This window comes from Lissotriton helveticus, chromosome 12, assembly GCF_964261635.1.
Source record: "Lissotriton helveticus chromosome 12, aLisHel1.1, whole genome shotgun sequence".
Taxonomy (NCBI): domain Eukaryota; kingdom Metazoa; phylum Chordata; class Amphibia; order Caudata; family Salamandridae; genus Lissotriton; species Lissotriton helveticus.
Window position 1 is genome coordinate 235,487,483 of NC_136073.1, and position 18,559 is coordinate 235,506,041.

At 42.0% G+C, this 18,559-nt stretch overlaps 1 protein-coding gene across 2 annotated transcripts in view; it reads right to left on the reverse strand.

The window, feature by feature from the left end:
• APRT (adenine phosphoribosyltransferase) overlaps positions 1 to 18,559 on the reverse strand; it is a 39,703-nt gene that overhangs the window by 11,624 nt on the left and 9,520 nt on the right. For both annotated transcript variants that reach the window (XM_078671379.1, XM_078671380.1), the window contains exons 2-3: positions 7,803 to 7,912; positions 3,066 to 3,169 (exon numbers count right to left, since the gene is read on the reverse strand). In XM_078671379.1, coding sequence (XP_078527505.1) covers positions 3,066 to 3,169; positions 7,803 to 7,894 — 196 coding nt within the window. In that variant the 5' untranslated portion in view covers positions 7,895 to 7,912. The remainder of the gene's footprint in view (positions 1 to 3,065; positions 3,170 to 7,802; positions 7,913 to 18,559) is intronic.

Sequence of the window (18,559 nt, forward strand, 5' to 3'; positions counted from 1 at the left end):
TGCTGTGTACTGGTCTTATTCAGAATTAGGTGGTTGCTGCCTTTTTACTTGAACAGTGTGTGTATGATGTTGCTATTAATTATTAGGGCTGTAAAGCTTTGCTACTTGCTAGCTCGTCTTTGAAGAGACTAGAGAGATCAACTGCCTGAAGGAAAGCAGGTGGATGTATGAAGGCAAGTGGTTTGGGCACCACATAGTCAACTTACTTGGCTTAGCTGGGTCTTGTAACATGCATTTGACAATTTTGCTCTAGTGCGTGTCATGTCAGATGTTACAGTCAGGGTTACTGGTGAGGAACAAGATCAGTTAGGCCCAGAGTGGACCAGTAAAATAGTATATCTCCATTAGGCATTTGCCAAATAAAACAACTGGCAAGCAGATAATAACTGAACATCCTTAGGACTTTCTTTAATTATCTCACAATTTCCTTCTAACACCGCAGTCCATCCATCACTGTGCAACTTAGCACGCGCAGAAGAATGAAAGCCAGGTTCTACATTGCCCAAAAGTATTATATCAGGGTGCCCAGCAACAAAAACCTCTTCCGTGCAACCATCATGGGCTCCACCGACCTCCTTTTGAGTAGGTTTGTGCACCTGTTGTGCCACAATAACTGCTGTTGTGCGATTTCTAATCAGGTGGCAGTGAGAAGGATTAGTTAACGTGCAGCAAAGGAAAGACTATCACTTCACGCTACTTTTCATCAGAATTTGTTGCACCAAGAAATATCTGAAACAAATATTCATCGTTCAGTTTCTTTCAAAACCGGACCTGGGCAACAGCTTGATACTTTCAATGCAGCTCCACTGATAGGTTTGAACCTCATACTTATGAATCTTGTACATTTTTACAGTGAAGGTCCCACACTTCTTAGAACTTGAATGAAAGATGTTGCTCAAAATGAATTATTGTGGCATACATTATTTTGTAGAAGACAAAGCACTACTTTAAAGTGAAATGTCTACGCATCAATCCCAGATAAAATTCTCAATTTTTTTTTATTGGGCCTGGGCGGTAAATTCTGTTCGCTCGCGGAATTTAGGTAATTTTGCATTCCTCGGAGAATGTGGAATTGCCAAAAAATCCCCGATCCGCTGCTACGCGGAATTCTTTGCTAGTTCGCGCTTTCAAAATGCGTGTTTGCGAGATATTTCTCCCCAAGCACGCAAACAGCGTTCGTGAACAGGAAAAAAGCATTGCAAACCGGCGAAACAAGCAATTCCACGTGTTCGCTGAACTTTCGCGTCCTCGCTGAGATTTTTTACCGTTCCGCAGAGCTTTTCGTAGCACGACTACGCAAATTCCGCCCACCCCTAATTTTGATCTCCTGAATGGTTTCAGTAAGTCCGAGGTTACTAACTTGCCCAAAAATCATAACAATAATGCCTCAACTTAGAAAAGGTTGCATAGTTCTCACCTGTGTCGAGGCAGTTATAGAGTGCTTTCCTAGCCTGAAACAGGCCTGGAAGCAATTTCTGGGTGGTGAAGTAAGTCGCTGCCCAGTTTGTTGTGGATAGATGGTGCAGCTTGTGTTTTCTGGCATGCTCTAAATTGGTCGTTTTTTTGTGGTGTATGATGTTTGAAGGTGTTCGCAAATAATGTTGCTGCAATCTAATAGCTAAGATTGCCCATGGAATGAAGGCGAGATGTGGGAGAGTCTCTTTCGCATATAATTAGCATCTTATATCATCAGCGACGGTAGCTATTCCTTTGATAGTGTCTGAAGAGTAGGAGTAGGCTTGTAGCCTCATCTAAAGGAAGGTTCAATGAGAGTGGGAAGCTCAAGAATATTAACCAGGGAGTGGTGATGAGCAGCCAAATGAGAGTGACCAGATTCCATCCAAGGGTGGAAAGGTTTTAGAGGGTCACTCATGAGTGGGCAAAATACTAAGTTTGCAAAAGAGTATGAAGAGGATAGGTTTCGGGAGTAGGAGCGAAAGATCAGACAATGCTTTAATGGTACCATTAGCCATGGTTTAAAAAAATACAGCTAAGCCTTGTTGCTTGAACCGCATAACTTGTTGTAACACTATGGGAGCATCTCAAGTGCCAGACTGTACACGAAATACAAAGAGACACGTGTCCGCTACTACCTCTTACCCATTATACTTCCCACAGAATGTTGAAACTGAAATAGAAACACAGGAAGAACAGTGGCCCTTTAATGCGGAATGGACCTATGACTGGGAGGAGTCTCGTCAGGACTCGGAGACGTCTTATGCCGGAAACGAGGAATCGAGGGTGTGTCTATTCACCAGGAGAGAGCGGAGTGGAGGAGAGCGGAACGGAGCAGAAGAATACAACGGACGCGGAAAGAAGGCAGGGAGGCGTTGAAGCCAGGAGGCCACCGACAACACGAGCCGCCCAGCCATACACCCGCGGGAGGTGTATGGCTCAGCCAGGTACGTGAGAAATTCAGTGGCTGGGTTTTTCGTAAGACAGCAGCTACCGATTAAAGCCCGGGAGTTACTCACCCTTCCTGGTACACCCTTTTCCCTGAGCACAAAACCCCACTCACTACGGCATTAGTTTAGGAGACTGCACCAGTAGTGGATCCTCACTCCCTTTCCCCGTAGGAACTAATATAGTAAAAACAACAACTGATACCCCGTCGTCTTCTCTTTGTTTTACTCGAGAGGCAAGACGGAAGCTGAAGGAGAATCACCTCGACGGAAACCCGACAGAGGACGCAGGGCTACTTCTACGGAATCCGGGATCCGAAAGGCGGCGAGGAGCCGTTCCCCTCGAGGAGCCATAACCAACAGGAAGAAAAGCTCAGACTCACTGTATCTAAAAATAAAACCCGTAAAGACTAAAATTAGTGTACTGCCTATTCCTCCCGCAAGTGTAACACTTGTTCCACCATTTAAGTTTACTTCCACGTTGAAACACAGGAGCCAGTGTGTGCCCTACTTGAGTTACTCAAGACTCTGCCATGGATCCACCTAGATAAATAGCAGGAGGGAAGTCATTTTCTGTTCAATCCAGGTCTTCTGTACTCTGTACTGATCACGGAGACTCAACCGCAATTCCTGTTCTACACAGTAAGACTGTCAATATCTTACCTGCAATCACATCAACCTGCGGAAAACATTTTCTCACATGTGCCTCCATCAGATCCATTGCAGTGCGGAAGGCAGATGGGTCTTTCAGCAAGGGGGTGATGTCTCTAGAAGAAAAGAAAAACATACATTTTGGAATGAGAAAACATTAAGCAGCACCTGGGACTTGAAAACAACTAATAACTTCTCAGCGTTTGCATGTCAAGCTTTCCTCTAATGTGCTTTAAGTTTTCTTAATGAGTCTTCAGAGTTTGGTAATTTCTCTGCAGACTTTGGTTCAACTTCTCGAAGAGACTTCAGAAGCAAAAAATAAACTTCCTTCTTCTGAGGTGAACAATGTTCCAAAGTTGGTATCGGCAACGCCTCTCTCTTGCGATCAACGCTGGAGGTATGAACAAGTTTTCAGAAATTCAGGACGTAAACAGGTGTAGTTTTCAAGAACAATCCAACTAGTTAAATCGTTTTCCATGACAAGTCTCCTGACAGAGGAGCAGGCATGGGAGTGCAGAAATAGACAGAGGGAGAAAATATAAATTCATCAATAGAGAAACGGACACTAGTTACACCTTATGACCATTGGTGCAAGGAACAAAGATCAGAGTAGCTTCAAAAAACTCTATGTTATGGTTGGAAGGAGGTGCGGTATATCTGGTTCATCCGCCCCACATTAGAGTTATGGCAGTTATCATTGGCTACTCCGAAGTGGTAAATTTGCCAGCCTCAACCCGAGGCGCCTCTGGTCTAGGGTGCAGCATCCAGAGAAATTGAGTGGAAAAAAGTGTAAAAGTAAATTGTGCAAAAAAAGGAATTAATCGTTAAAAAATGGTAAACAACCCGGAGGTTTTTTAATGAAGGTTGTTTTAACCACTCGCTTTAAAAATAAGTGATACTCCTTGTAGACCAAGTTACTAGGTCCAGTAGTATAATCAAAAGGCTACGTCGACATGTTTCAGCTCCTTGGGCCCGGATGGGTCTATGGAGCTTTCGTCAGGACTAACAAACATAAAAATTCGTACTCACACAATTCGTGTAGTGGTTTTTCGGGTTTAGACACACTTATTTAGGTTTATGTGGTTTTAGGAAATTCTCCTTCACAATCTTGTATTCAAGAAGTGCTCTGCTACATCGGGGTGTCGCTTTTAGGATTTAGGAGCCCAGAGCCGCGTGTTGCTAGGATTCCTGCCTTGTGCTGACTCTGCCCCGGGGTCATTAATTCAGATTTTACTTTCAGTCATACTCAATTTATCATCAGTCAAGGAGAAAAATATTTGCCTGTAGCTAAAGTAGTTGCGGCCTATTAAGCATATGGGAAACCAGGCTTCGGTGCCTAGGATACAACAAGAAAAGAAGGGGATCAGAAGCATTACAATCCGTCTATACAAAGTTTCGAGTGAGGACCAAGGATTTTCCATATTTCTGGATATCAGAGCCAAGAAAAAGTTTTTCAGGCTCCGGTGTGAACACTATTTAAGCCTTGAGGAAGTCACGGTGGTGACGAATCGCGAGTTGGCTGTTTTCGTTCTACATGACAAAGAACTGGAACTTTAAGCACATCACTGAACCCGTCCTTTGTGAATGTTAAGATATTGGATGTAGAGCTATTGAGAAAAAATCTTTTTGGATATTTATTAGTAAATAAATCATTGTAACTAATGAACAAATTTGGTTCTCATAATTCCTGTGACAGAAAGTTTCTCTCATCAGTTTGGCGTTTTCCTTGCTCTAGAGACTTATTTTAAAAACTGTACGTATGAATGGTTAGAGTGCCTGGGTTCTTGGTTTTTGATATTTGAAATGTCTGCCAGACATCGTACCCGCCACAAGCGTGTGTGATCAGTCTCCCTTCTGCCATCTTATTAACCTTTTTAGTGCTCGATTTGTTAATCTCCTGAAATGTGCATTGTTTTAAGCAGCATGGCTAGCTTTACTTTGGAATTGCTGCCACACCATTGTTATGGGCAATTTCCTGATGAAAATCATGGCACAAAAGTAAGTCATTTTCTTTTGTTTAAATTTACATCCATTTACCAGTAAAACGTATTATTTCTCAATGGCATTATTTGCATTCACAATAAAGTACATTTTTCCCGATTTTTGTTGTTGTTGTACGATACTTTGAAGATTATAGTAGAAAACATGCCATAAGAGTGTGCCCTCTATATGTTTATAATCCTCTTCACTACCCTTATAACGCATATATACTTAATATGTACAGAAAAGTGCCACCACGGTTACGAAGGTTAATACAGTAAGCTTGCTCTGTGACATCAGTAAATGTGCTTCACCTTTTAAAATGTAGGTGGAGTTTCATTTCCTTTCACAGCACTTCGTGCTAAGCATTTGCTGTGCCTACTTGTAGGGTGGCAGGAAAGCTTCTGCACACCCAGAGTATTCCTGGGCTCTAATTTGCGAGGATGATAGCGTTTTTGGAGACTCCTAAATAAAGTCAGGAATAAAATAGGATATGTACAAATGATAGACGCGACTCAAATGTATGTTATTGCACAAATAGATTACACTGTCCACCACAAGTTCTACTTTCAAATTTCTTCAAAAGGAGAACTGCTTCCCTGGAGATGGTTTCTGTTTTTATGCAGATGTGACTTATTCGCTCATGATCTACAGCTGCGTGCTCTGCTGTTCCCCATTTCATTCTTCTTAACCTGTAACTAAAGTGTTGAACATAGTCGAGTAGACTAATTTAATCCATGGAAGTGTTGTAATCACTGGATAGTTTTGGGCAGCTTTTTTTCTGGTAGTGTTCCTCGTTTTAGTGTTTAACTCTTTGGATGTGTCTTCCTCCACAAAGTACCCGGTTACTTATGAATAAATAATGTGTAATGAAGTAGTGGGTTTATAAAGATCGATCCTGTTTACTTTCTAATTATTTAAAAAGAATATACACATTTTAACTACTGATGTGTCAAAGAGGGTGATACTACCTCGGAAATTATTCTTCCAAATCCACTTAGTCCCTAGTGATACATCAGTTTTTCAAGTCTCGTCTTCTAGAGCATAAGTGAGCGATTCTTCTACTGTGCGTGAAAACAGTCTGAGAGGACACATAACAAAGGAAGACATTCAAGGGCCTTATTCTGTATTAAAATATCACCAGAACCTTGTGATTTGGCAAAGTGGGAGATCACATCAGAAGTTGTCCTTTCGTTGCACAATTCAGCAGAGACCTAGATACTTCCCTCTTCTTTCCCTCGATTATCCTTTTCAATCCAACTAACATTCTCAAACCAACGCTCAAATGAACGCCTATTTCCCTGCAATGCAATAGGTTTTGCATGTATGCAAGTTTGAGCTATTGACATTAAAAATTGTAATGCCTTTTGTTTATGTTTTGGTTTTTTAAAAAAGAAATAAAAGGCTTTGTCATTTACAATGCCAATAGCTTAAACTCACGTAAATGTGATACCTATTGCATTGCAAATGCTTGTTTTGTGTTCATTCTGATAGGAGCTTGCTATCTTGCATGGCCATAGCATGAGCAGTTTCTAAGCTTTTAATCTCCTGCTGAAGCTGTGCAGTGGTGGACCACAGAAACTAGCTAAATCGTTATGACTGATATACAATATTCTTATATGAGGTGTGCGCATTTGGTGATGTTTAATACATTTTAAATTGCATGAATTTTTGTAATTTTATTCATATTTGTAATTTTGTATTAAGCGAAATGAAATATATTAAATAATATTTACATTTTAAAAAATTGCAACTTTTTTCAGGGTATTTAAGCATATTTACGTGGTATATAGGAAGGATATTGTCAAAACAAAGAAAAATGCTGTACGAGTTATTTCACAAAGGGGAAAACTTCTGTTTTGTGTTTTGGGGGAAAAACCCTGTTCCCTTTGTCCGTGAGGTGTTGCTCCTTGTTGGAAGTTTCCTAATTCTATTGAGCTCCAGAGGGATGATAGAAACAGTTGTCAATGACAAATTTTAAACCTACGAGCAGCAGGTTACAATCAGATGTCAACAACTAATGGTGAAGTTAGGCAAAAGACTGCATGTGAGAAGAGCCCTTTGGGGACACTACCCATTCTCAAGGGGAAAAGCAACTTGAAGAAAAACATCAGACTGGTAACACTGAACCTAACCGGGCAGAGATTCATTTAGACATGCATGGCGGTTATGAACTGCCCAGAAAGATTCAACTGGCTGATAACATTAACGTATGCCGGCATCGGAACCATTAACCACATAGACTTCTCAATCACATTAGTAAGGTTCTAAATATTTATAACATCAACTAAGAAAATTTTCTGCGTGAGAATCAAAATACTCTTTGAACTGAGATTGTAAAATAAAACGAGTAGATAGATAGATAGATGGAGGTGAAAGTATATGGGTTCCCCGCTTCAAACCTGAAGGTGTGGCAAGACAGAGCTTATTGCAATTTCTGCTTAGTTGCCCCAAATATAATGTCTTATGAAAAAATGGTTTAAGTCTCCTTTGGAAGGTTCACAATGAAAATCATGAAATGAGGCCAGGATACTTATTCTAATTGCAGCAAATATGGATGTCAAGTCAAGGCCTTCAATAAAAAGAAGACTGTGCATAAAATAAAGATGTAAAAGTTAGAAGATACTTGGACATATATTTAAATTAATGGAATAACAAAATTAGGTATTTGAAAAACAACTGTGCATGTGAGAAATAATGGAAAATCGGGGTAAAGTATGTTATTGCTGTTTCTACTACAAACCACCATGCCCTAACCCTACCTCTCACCGAAAGTTGATTCCAGGTGATGGGAAATCCGGGAATGCCCTCACCTGCTGCCGGACACGCTCCAGTTTCTGCTCTTCACTTTCTGCGCTCATGGCTGACTTTTCCTTAGCCTTGAAAGTAAAAATTTGAAACACACTGTAAGCAATTAATTTCATTTATTGCCTGGCTTATTAATAAAAGTGGCGACATCCTGTAGCCTTCCTGGCACTTGAAATAAAAATGAGGCAATTTTCAGAAAAGAAAAAAAGCAATGGCAAAGCCAGTAAGTTGTGACTTTTCAACCTACTGGGTTTGCCAATGTTTTTGTTGACACCATGCTGCACGATTCAGAAAAGGGGGTGGTGATGAACAGAGTGTCTGAATTAAGCAGACCACTCTTACCCAGTCCAAAGATCAGGGCTTGATCCATCACCGTTATTTATCTCACTGCCCCATCCCAGCTCAGAACCTGGCTATATGCAAATTAGTCTGTCCCTGGCCCAGTGCATCATGGGAACAGGGCAGACCAAACTACCAAGCCAATTCTTCACCAGAAAGGAGACAAGCTACCGGGGACCGGTTTCTGGCATTTCAGCCTCTTCGGCCCGGCTTGCTTGAATCCTGATGGAGAAGTGAGAAAGGGACTCATGTCTGAGTATACCCTGCCACACCTATAGTGGCCAAAAATAAATAGATATATAAAATAAGATGATGCATACATGTAAATTAATACGTAGGAGTCATGTCGCTATCGTAGTTCAGTATGACTACGCATACAGCAGGACGCTGCCGCTATTTTGCTTATTTTATTTACTATTCTAAAAAGGGGGATGCCACTTGGAGCAGGAAATAAAAAAAATAATTAAATCCTGGGTGAAAGTGCTGCTCAAAAATAGAGAATCCCAACATGAAATGGCAGCTGCTGTCCCCGTGCCCTCTATTTCTGAACCGCGTACCACCGCACAAGAGCGTTTGGAGTTTGCCTCATCGACTGTGCTGATCGCTCAATGGTTCAGGTAATGTTCTCCCCATTGCACCAGGCACACAGAACAGACAAGAAATAAACACACCAAGCCTTCCTAAAAGGTTAAAAATAGTTTTTTCACCGAAGGAAATAAGGGCAGAATATACGGAGAATAATACTGGGGATATCTTGGAGCTATTCCAACCCCTAACCAAACATATAAGTTAACATATCTGCAGAACTGGTTGACACTTCGTGGTTGGTCAGCGTTCCTCCCCGAGCTGTGGTGCAAGCATCACAGTTCTACGCCTTTATTAGGACCACCTAGAACATTGCATCTAACTCAAGGTTGTGGGACAGAAAACATTTCTGGGCTAGTGCACAATGAGGCTAGAGTCACAGTTTTGCAATCTGGCGCTGCATTACAGAATCAATGCCACTATATACTAGAACCATCTAGATGCTTCTCATAACCAACGCCCTAGGCCAAGCTGGTTCAGTAGTCATCGCTGCATTATTTAACTAGACTGCATAGATCCAACTCCTACTTTGGTTGAGACACCTCTGCTACACAAATGCAATAGAAGCCCTTGAAGCACTACCACCAATTCTGCATGTGGCCAAACCGTTCCTTTACAAAATATTAGGGCCTTATGTATGTTCATGTGCAATCCATTCAGTGGTGCAAGAACCACTGCTGTCCTAATGTAATAAGACCCAGTTAATCATTGTGTCAATTCTACTGCTGTTGTAAGAACCAGTTCAGTACCGATGTACAAGGACAGAACAGTACCAGATTCCCAATATACAAGGAATCCGTTCCCATAACCTTGCCATGGTATGTAAACCAAGACCGCACTAGTGTACTTTCATTTATCAGGAGTTTTTGAAGATTACTTTTTCACTGATCTAGCAGACTAGATTAGTTTACTTTTGGGGTTAGCCCAGTTCAAGGAGTGAGATTTTGCTTTTTACTATTTTTTGGTACTCTGGAGGGGAATTTTGAACTACTATGAAAGAGAGGTCTCCGTAATTTCATATGCTTCTTTTTAGCTCTCGTCTAGCGAACGCAGCACATGCGCTGCTTCGCTTGGCGAGACTATTGTTGTGGGTTTAGGCGATGTGCGCGCGTATGGCTTCTCCTCTGCCTCACACGCTTCCACCACGCGCACACACTACAAGGCAGACACGCACTTGTTGCTTACTGAAAACCATGACTTGAAGAAACGGTTCACAACCTCTTTCCTTCTTTCATTTAGTTGCTTCCCTGTATAATGGATCCAAAAAAGATACACACTCTTGCGGGAAAGGCCCTTTTTCAGAAATTTTTCTATTTCAAAGTGCAGCCTCAGGATGGAGAGAAATAAATAAAAGGTTTTAAATATGAAAAATAAATACATAACTAAATAAAGCAAGACAGAGTGGATGCAAAGTGGCCAGATTGGTTTTATTCAGATCTAAACACATCAGCATTGTTGTCCCCAGGTGGGGAAGTGTACCATTCCTGGATGTATTGCAATATCTGGTTGTTGGGTGGATTGGAAAACAAAATGTGTACCATGGCTCTGTGTTGATGGACGTGGTCTTTTTAAACCATACTGCTTAGGTTTTGTAAGGATATAAGCAATGGACATTGAAACAGTTCCCTTCAGGTCCCTCTAGTCATGAACTTAACTTTTCAGGTAAAACCACTCGCTGATTTGGGAATAGGGAGTGAGAGATCGTTAAGGTAACCATGTTGTTTCTGCTTCCATTTCACATGCAAAGTTTTACTTAATCATGCATTCCCTATGAGCGTTTGCTTTTTTTTTTTTTTTAGGCAGGACATTACTCTTATCAAGTGCATAATTTGAATTAAGGCATATCCAAGTGTTTATAGCGGGCACAATTTGGTTGTAGCTGAAGGCAGTGCGAGTTCTCAGTGGGGCAGTATGGAGTTCAGTGGGGGAGAGGATGTGGCACTATGGCCAGAGCTGTCGAATTTGGAACTGGGTTCAGCCTTTATGACCAGTCCACCAGACTACTCTACTGAAGGAGCATATTCCCATGCTTGACCTTTGAAGGACCCAAAAGACCTTAGAAGGCCTGATGTCTTAGCACAAGCAGGTGTACCCTAGTGGTGTCAATTGTGGGTTAACTTTGAAGGCCTGTCCTCCACAATCCATACTGAAGTTAATCTCCAGTCTTGCAGGCAGGCCTACGAAGCAGCACACCCTAGAACAGTGATCCAGTCACTGTGACTGTCACTGAGGTCACATGAACCTGGGCAGGTTAGGGCGGTGTGAACGGTGTGACCGCACTGGGTACCTATTTTGGGTGGGTGCGTAGTGTTTGCAAGTATATTATGGTTTTAAAAAACACTTGCTGCTTCCTTCCTGGCCTCCAGCAATTTTCAGCAACAATAAAAATGTCATGATAACTTCGGTGATTAATGTTCTTCCTAGGGAGAGATCAGAGTTTTGTCTAGTGGAAGGGTTGACTCCTGGAAATGTAGCACAGAGAGTTAATGTGCCTGCTGCAAAGAACATGTACCATGTAAATCAGGTTTCAGGTTTTAAAGTCTTTATTTCGATTTATAGAATCATAAAAGACAATTAAAAACAATAAAATTGAGCATACATTGTGAAAAAGGAAGAGGGAATGGAATTTCTTTTAAAACCATCATAATTACAGATTGCAAAATCATGTATCTCAAAACCTTTCAACACATTTCTACACTAATACTAGAATTAAACAGTATGATAAAGACCTAATAGATGTATAACAAGAAAAACCTGTATAAAAATAGAAAACAGAGACAGAATCGAATTCAAAAACAAGGTTCTTGTAAGAGTCTTGATCTAATCGCCCATGTCCAACCCAGGTATTTTGCTACAGCGACCACTACCACCTCAGAGGTATTCGTATGAAGTGCCCACATGGCCTCTGCACTCCCTCTCACTTTAAGGTGTCGACAAATGGGCCCTAACCATTTACTTCTTGGAGCATGATAGGCCTCGCAAACAAATAAAAGGTGACCCATGCTCTCCTTGTGTCCAGGGCACCAAGGACAGGAATCACTCACTCGATTGGACCAGTTCCTAGTAAAAGATCTTAAAGGCAGGGAACCTACACGAAACTGGTGGTAGAGTTTTTTGTCTAATGGCTTGGTTATGACGTCCCAATAATTCTCTAAAAGGGGGTCAAGTTTATGACACAGAAACCGACCTGTTAGACTTACTCTATCTGAGGCCAAGACTAGCCTTTTGCGAACAGAGGCCCAATAGAGTGCTTTATAGTCCTGTTTAGAAGGAAAGCTGAGAGACCCCGGTGAAACCCACAGCTGAATGAGGCCCATTTCGTCCAGGATCAATTTCACTTCACGCAGCCAAGGTATACTGCTAGACCCCCAGATCGATCTAATTTCTTTGAGTTCTTTTGCAAAAAGACTTCAATCTGGAGAGGTCCAGACGCGTCTCCACATGGCTACTAATCTATATCTGGCCATTTCATTAATTGGGTTACAGCCCAGGTCCAGACAGAGCGGTTTAGTGGGAGTCGATTGTGGGAGACCCACTAATTTCCGCATAAATTTATTCTGTACTTTCACCAGAGGTGATAGATCCATATGTCCCCAAAGGTCTGCCCCGTACAGTATTGCGGAGCTTACCTTAGTGAGATAAATCTTAAGTGCAGGTTTGATACGCTTAGTTAAGGACCTTTTTTGCTCCTGTAAAAGACAACCCGTAAGGCGAGCAAATTTTAGGTGGAGGTTGTCTACCTGGGGTTTCCAGCGAAGACAATAGTCCAGAGTGACTCCTAAATACGTCATTACCTCAACTTGTTCCAGGCCCACTCAGTGCAAGCTCACTGAGCTCGTAATGGGACGGCTTTTGGTTAGGACCATAAATTTAGTTTTATTTATATTAATTTTTAAGTCATTGGCAATGCAAAACTCCTCGAAGCGGGTCAATGCGGTTTGCAAACCGCTACGGGTCTTTGAGAGGAGCAAAGTGTTGTCAGCAAAAATAAGCATAGGAAACCTTGTCCCCCCCAAGGATGGTGCATCAGTGGGTGTGTTCGCAAATTTTTTTACCACCTGGTCAATGAACAGTAAAAAAAGTGTAGGTGCCAGGACACACCCCTGGCGGACTCCGCGAGTTACGGCAAAGGAGTCCGTCACCTGCCCTTGGCCACCCCACCTCACCCTAGCAAAGGTGCCCTCATGTAATCTAACAACCATGTCCAATATCTCCAATGGCAGTCCTAAATCTCTAAGCACAGTCCATAATTTGGCCCTAGGCACAAGATCGAATGCAGATTTCAAATCAATGAATGCTGCATAAATCGTTCCACCACCCAACAGCACAACCTTCCAGTAGATCATACAAAATCTAAAAACCTGGTCGATTGTGCTGGTACCTGATCTGAATCCTGCCTGTAGGGGGACAGGATACCCTCCAACTCAATCCATGCAAATCACACATAATGTTAACTAAATTAGTAGGTTACTGCTTTTGTCAGAGAGATCCTTTTGTTAATGCAGTCTATAAGTTATAATCCTAACATAGAACAGTGAGCTATTAAACTATACTGCCTACCAGTATGGTTGTCATGTGGCTTCTACACCTTGTAGTACTTGGTCTTATGTAACATTTCCTATACAGTGATTTACACACATAAATGATTGTCTCTGTAGTGTGTGTGATGTAAAGTGCTCTGACACCGTACACTGGTATGAGAGGTGCTGTAAATCAAACTAAATGCATCTGAGAAAGAGTGTGGTTATGGAGACTTGAGGGGGACTGTTAGATGGTCGTAGTTAGGGAGTCCACGGTGTAGGTGATCATTGGGGCACCAACAAACATTGTTGCACAGGGCACCACCAGCACTAAAGCCGGCCCTGCTATCGAGGCCAGTCTGCCTCGCCCATTGGTACCTCCATTGGCCTGGTTTCAGCAGTAGTAGCTGCAACTCACCACGGATCGGCAATGCAGGATTTGCACGCACGCCAAACTAAGTTTGCAAACTTCACAGTCTCTCTGTGTCATGCACAAGCACTTTTAACATTTGCTACCTGCTCTGGAGCCACTGGAATTATGCAGCAATGGGGGTACAAAACAATGCCGCAGTGTTGACTAAACTATGCAACCAAAAAAAGGCTGCAGCTTAATGCAATATATTTTTTATACTTTATTATTTAGACATTTTTACACATGTTAAGTCTCTGCAAAGATTCGGCCTAATCAGTATTAGTATAAGATACAAATGCAGCAATGAGAAAGGTGATCAGTCAACCTTTGCAAAGGGCCGTCCACTTTGCAGCAATTCAAGTCACTTTTTTTCTAACTTTTTATCCGTTTGAGCAACAAAATTGACTAGTTAAAACTTTAAGATTATGCAGTGGATGATGTATTATGTGGCAAATATGGCAGAGCCATAATTATATAGAAAACATTTGCAAACTAGGATATTTTGCCATTCATGTTTGAACTGCTCTTGTTGAAGAAGGGAGAAGTGCCAATGAGTGAAACTGCATGGCTTGGAGACAAATGGCTTGTGATTCCACTTTTAAGCGTATTTGGGACATTGTGTGTTTGGAAATATATCCCACTTGGTGAATGTATTTAAATGCCAGTAACTCCTATTAAACCTTAAATAATCAAGTGTATCCATTGGTTGAATTAAATAACACAATAAGCTGTAACTGGTCGGTGAAATGACAAACAAATATTAAAAATTGGGATGTTTGGCACATTCTGGCCACACCTCTGACTCCGCCCACTGATCTAATCCTTGGGTTATCTCCGCCCTCGGAGTCTCTGCCCACATTTCCCCTTCTTTTTTCCCCCCACTTCAACCACTGCATACATGTAGTGACCCGCATCAGCACTAGAACTCCCCATGTCCTACCGCAGGACCAGGGTGGAACATAAACCCCATTCTGTGGACGGCTTCACCCCGCGGTATAACGGTGCCCACCATGAGTGGTAAAGTGCGAACCGGGCTCTTCGAACGGAAACAAGGTCCCTATACAAGGCGGTATTTACTTTGCTTTTGTTCTCTTAACACACAACAGTGCCATCTTCTGTAGCATTTGCTGCTCTGCCCAACCTCCTCTCTCCGCACCCGGGGGTCTCCCCGCTCCAAAATGCACAATAAATGTACCGCCTGCACTTGGCAAGCGGCACGCTTTATTATGCCCATTTGAAGGTGTTTGAGACTGTGTAATTTGTAAGCTATTGTGGCACACAATTACACAGTAATAAAAGCATTTATGTCTGCTACGTAGTCTTTTGTTGAAAACTGAATGCCAAAAACACAGTAATTGTGGGGCGTAAAAGTATGCTTACCAATGAAAATGCCTTTGTAAATTGGTCGCCAAGTTGTTTTAGACCCCGTACCTCAGAAAGTGAACATTCAGCATTTGCACCACTTAGGATCTTTGCCAGAGAGCAAAGACGGGGCTGGAATCGGAGCAGGTTGGCGCTGGGGCGCAGCTCCCAGGAATGTGTGCCGTCTGTGTGGGCCAGGCCGTTTCAGGCTACCACTTGTCCATGTATCTGAGCACAGATCTCTTCTTTTGCTTTCTTGCTCTGTGTAAATGAAGATTCTTAGACTACCTGCGCGTTTATTAAAGCTTTGGTGCTCAATTGTTACCGCTCTCACATTTTTAATTAAACGATTTATGACTCAAAGTAAAGTCACAACATCGTTTATTCGTCCTGGTTTAACCTGGGCAGCCTGCCACCCTGTGTATCCTTATTTTGCTGATCTGCATCAGATTCGAACCTTAGTTTGGAAGAGGCTAGGGGATGGGGGGTTGAGAGGTCATGCACTTCCTGCTGTAAATTGTATATTATCTGCAAGTCACTCGCTCCAATCCAAATGTCTGATTAATCATTTATTGCCTTTCATAGCACTTAATACCGTGGCGTAGGCTTCAAAGAACTTTGAATAATAACATTAGTTATTAACTATCGACACCGGAACCCGTTTTACTGGCCTTGGTAAGATGAGAGATGGTGATGCGAGTCCAGCTTGGTTTTTGGAAGGGCTGGTCTTCCCCATCCTCGTTAGTTACATCCAAGGGAGCTCCCCTCCCCCCCCCCCGCTTTAACGTGATAGATTAGTGAGCTGTTGTATCTGTGTGTCACAAGTTGCAGTTCAAGTTGGGCAGACTCATCTTTTAGCTGTCGAGACATTGCGTACCATTCATTCGGTAACAGTGTTTTTCATCAAACGTTTTCTGAGACAATTCATCGTGTGATAACTGATATGAATATTCAATAATATCAAGGCCCTTGTGAACATAGCAGAGAGGCAGCCCCTCTTTTTAGTTCGAGCCTGGGCAGCGCATGCCCTGCTCTGGGAGGCATGCTGCCTTCAAGTATGGACCTGAAGCTCCGCCCACTCTCCGTCCATATTTTTCATTGGCTTGTGTCATTGTCCACTGTGAACTGTGGCTTTTTATTGGTCAATAGGTTTAGTAGTCCCTCCTTAGTACCGCTTGGTCTTATTTTGTAACCTTCCATAAGGACACCCCCGTTACGTTTGTTGTTACATGGTAGGCTTTAATTATAGCCTCCAAGCACTATTTTCTTAAATTGCTTTGTCCACGCTCCTCTCTCCTACCGCTTAAAAATAAATCTTTATAGCAGGGGTGCCGAACACATTTGCAATGCATAAGGTCTTGAATTTGCGAGAGTTTGGGCTATTGGCATTGTAAATGAGAATGGCTTTTATTTATCTGTTTTAAGAATAAACACATAAATAAAAGGCTTTGTCATTTACACTGCCAATAGCTCAAACACCCGTAAATGCGAGACCTATTGCATTGCAAATGCTTGTTTAATATTTTATTGCAATGAAATGATGTAGTTTTATATAGCGCAAATGCCCAACGGTGTCAAGGCTCTATATTGTGCGGGTGGCAAGCCAAGGGCTATTTTTGGTGCTGACACTTGCTGGCGACCGGGGGATGCCGTCAGCTTCCCTGGCTTCCTTCTTTCTTTATTAGCCAGCTGCCTGCTTGTCTCTTAATCAGTAGATATAGCAGAAATACTATCTATTAAGCTGATTACTTGTCTAAATAAGCATAGAATTCTCTCTTCCTAAATAGTTCAACATCCTACTCTTTCACCTAGTTCTTTTACTTGGCCTCACTGTTCAACTTCTCAGCTTCAAACTGATGAGAGATTTGAATGCCTGACATTTGATAACCATGTCCTAGAGCGACTTCCATAATGCAAAAGTCTGAATCCTTGCTGTGTGACGAAGTATCTTTTTGGATAGATTTCAAGTTTGCATCTAGGGCAGCCTGGATAAAACAAATCATGTGACTTGGTTAATATACATTTTAATACTCCATTTGTAGTCTGCTATTCACAATGTGCTTAAAATTCTGTATTCAGAAATTGGACATACCAATTTTAGATAAGAAATGGATTAGCCTTTAAAATGTTGCCATGTGATACACAGAACAGATGTCCTGTTTATGAAAGTTTCTAAACTTGCTTCATTGTACACAACATAGTGCCCATCTAGCTTTAGTTAATAACCTGTGCTACTTCAATTGAGTACCTAGCTACTCTACAATTCAAGCACAAGAACATGTAAATGTAATGGACAACCGTAGTTTGAAATGAAAGGAAACTAATTCAAACACCGGTCTAATCTTTACAAATAGAAAACAAGTGACCAACTGGACAGATGCTTGATGGTTTAAGCAGTGGTATAACTGCACTAATTACTTGGATTCCAGTTAACACCGTCACACATGATAAATAAAACATGCTGGCCTGGCAGAGCCTGAGGAGATTCCCAACATTAAGCTCTTTGCCAGGAAGCAACCCACCAAAAGTTGTAGGGTTATGCAGACATATAACTCATCCTTTTGTTCTTCAGTTCATAGCGAATGTTCAGGTTGAAACACAACTTGCACTCAGTTGGTGTCCCATGATCTTTAAACTCTATGCTGGAGACAAAGCTGTTCTTTCCTGTTCATTTTGATACCATCCTCCATCTCCAGCTGCTGGGGTCTCCTCCACAAATTAGCTATCTTCAAGTGATGTTCTCAAATAAGGATCACAATCAGAAACGCAAACTCAAACTCGTCTTGCAAGTGGTCAGTTCTCAGCAGTGTTGCAGCATCATGGCCTTATGAATCGCTCACAAAGTGTTCTTTCTCCCTTTAGTTTTGAAGCAACCAGCCTGGACCTCAGTGGTGTTCCTGGATCAAAGATGTATTAATACAGTGACAATGGTGGAACAGAGAGTGAGAAACACCACAAGGATTCGCTGAAGCGCTGTTTAGGACCAAGAAGATGAGGCATTATTTTTCAGCTTGGTTAAAAAAGATAGGTCTAACTATTCAGGTCTGAAAACAGACTGCGGACCTACTTTGTTGACTTTGAGCTGCACATTTTTGCAGTTGGGTGGTGGATCTAGAGACTATTTCTTCATAAGCAGTAACTAATCATTGGAGTTCGACAAATATAATAATTCTGAGGAAGCACTGAAGTCTCACATCACTGTTTGTTGTCAGTCCTCATCTTGTAGCAAGCAATTGCTGCAAAACCCCAAGAGCTGGCAGATACCATTGCAAAGGCCAGATCTCCTGCCAAGCTTAACAACAAACCAACAAGAGTGCACAACACCAGCATGACGAAGAAAAGACCAGCACTCTCTGAAGTATTAGGGGGATCTAGTGCAAGCTGTGTCATTGGTACAGTCCACTGCGTGCCCAGCCCCCCTCCCCCCCCCCCCCGAGGTCAAATTAAGTGGGTGGGCAATATTAATCATTATGAAAGGGTAAGCACATGTGCAACAGGGT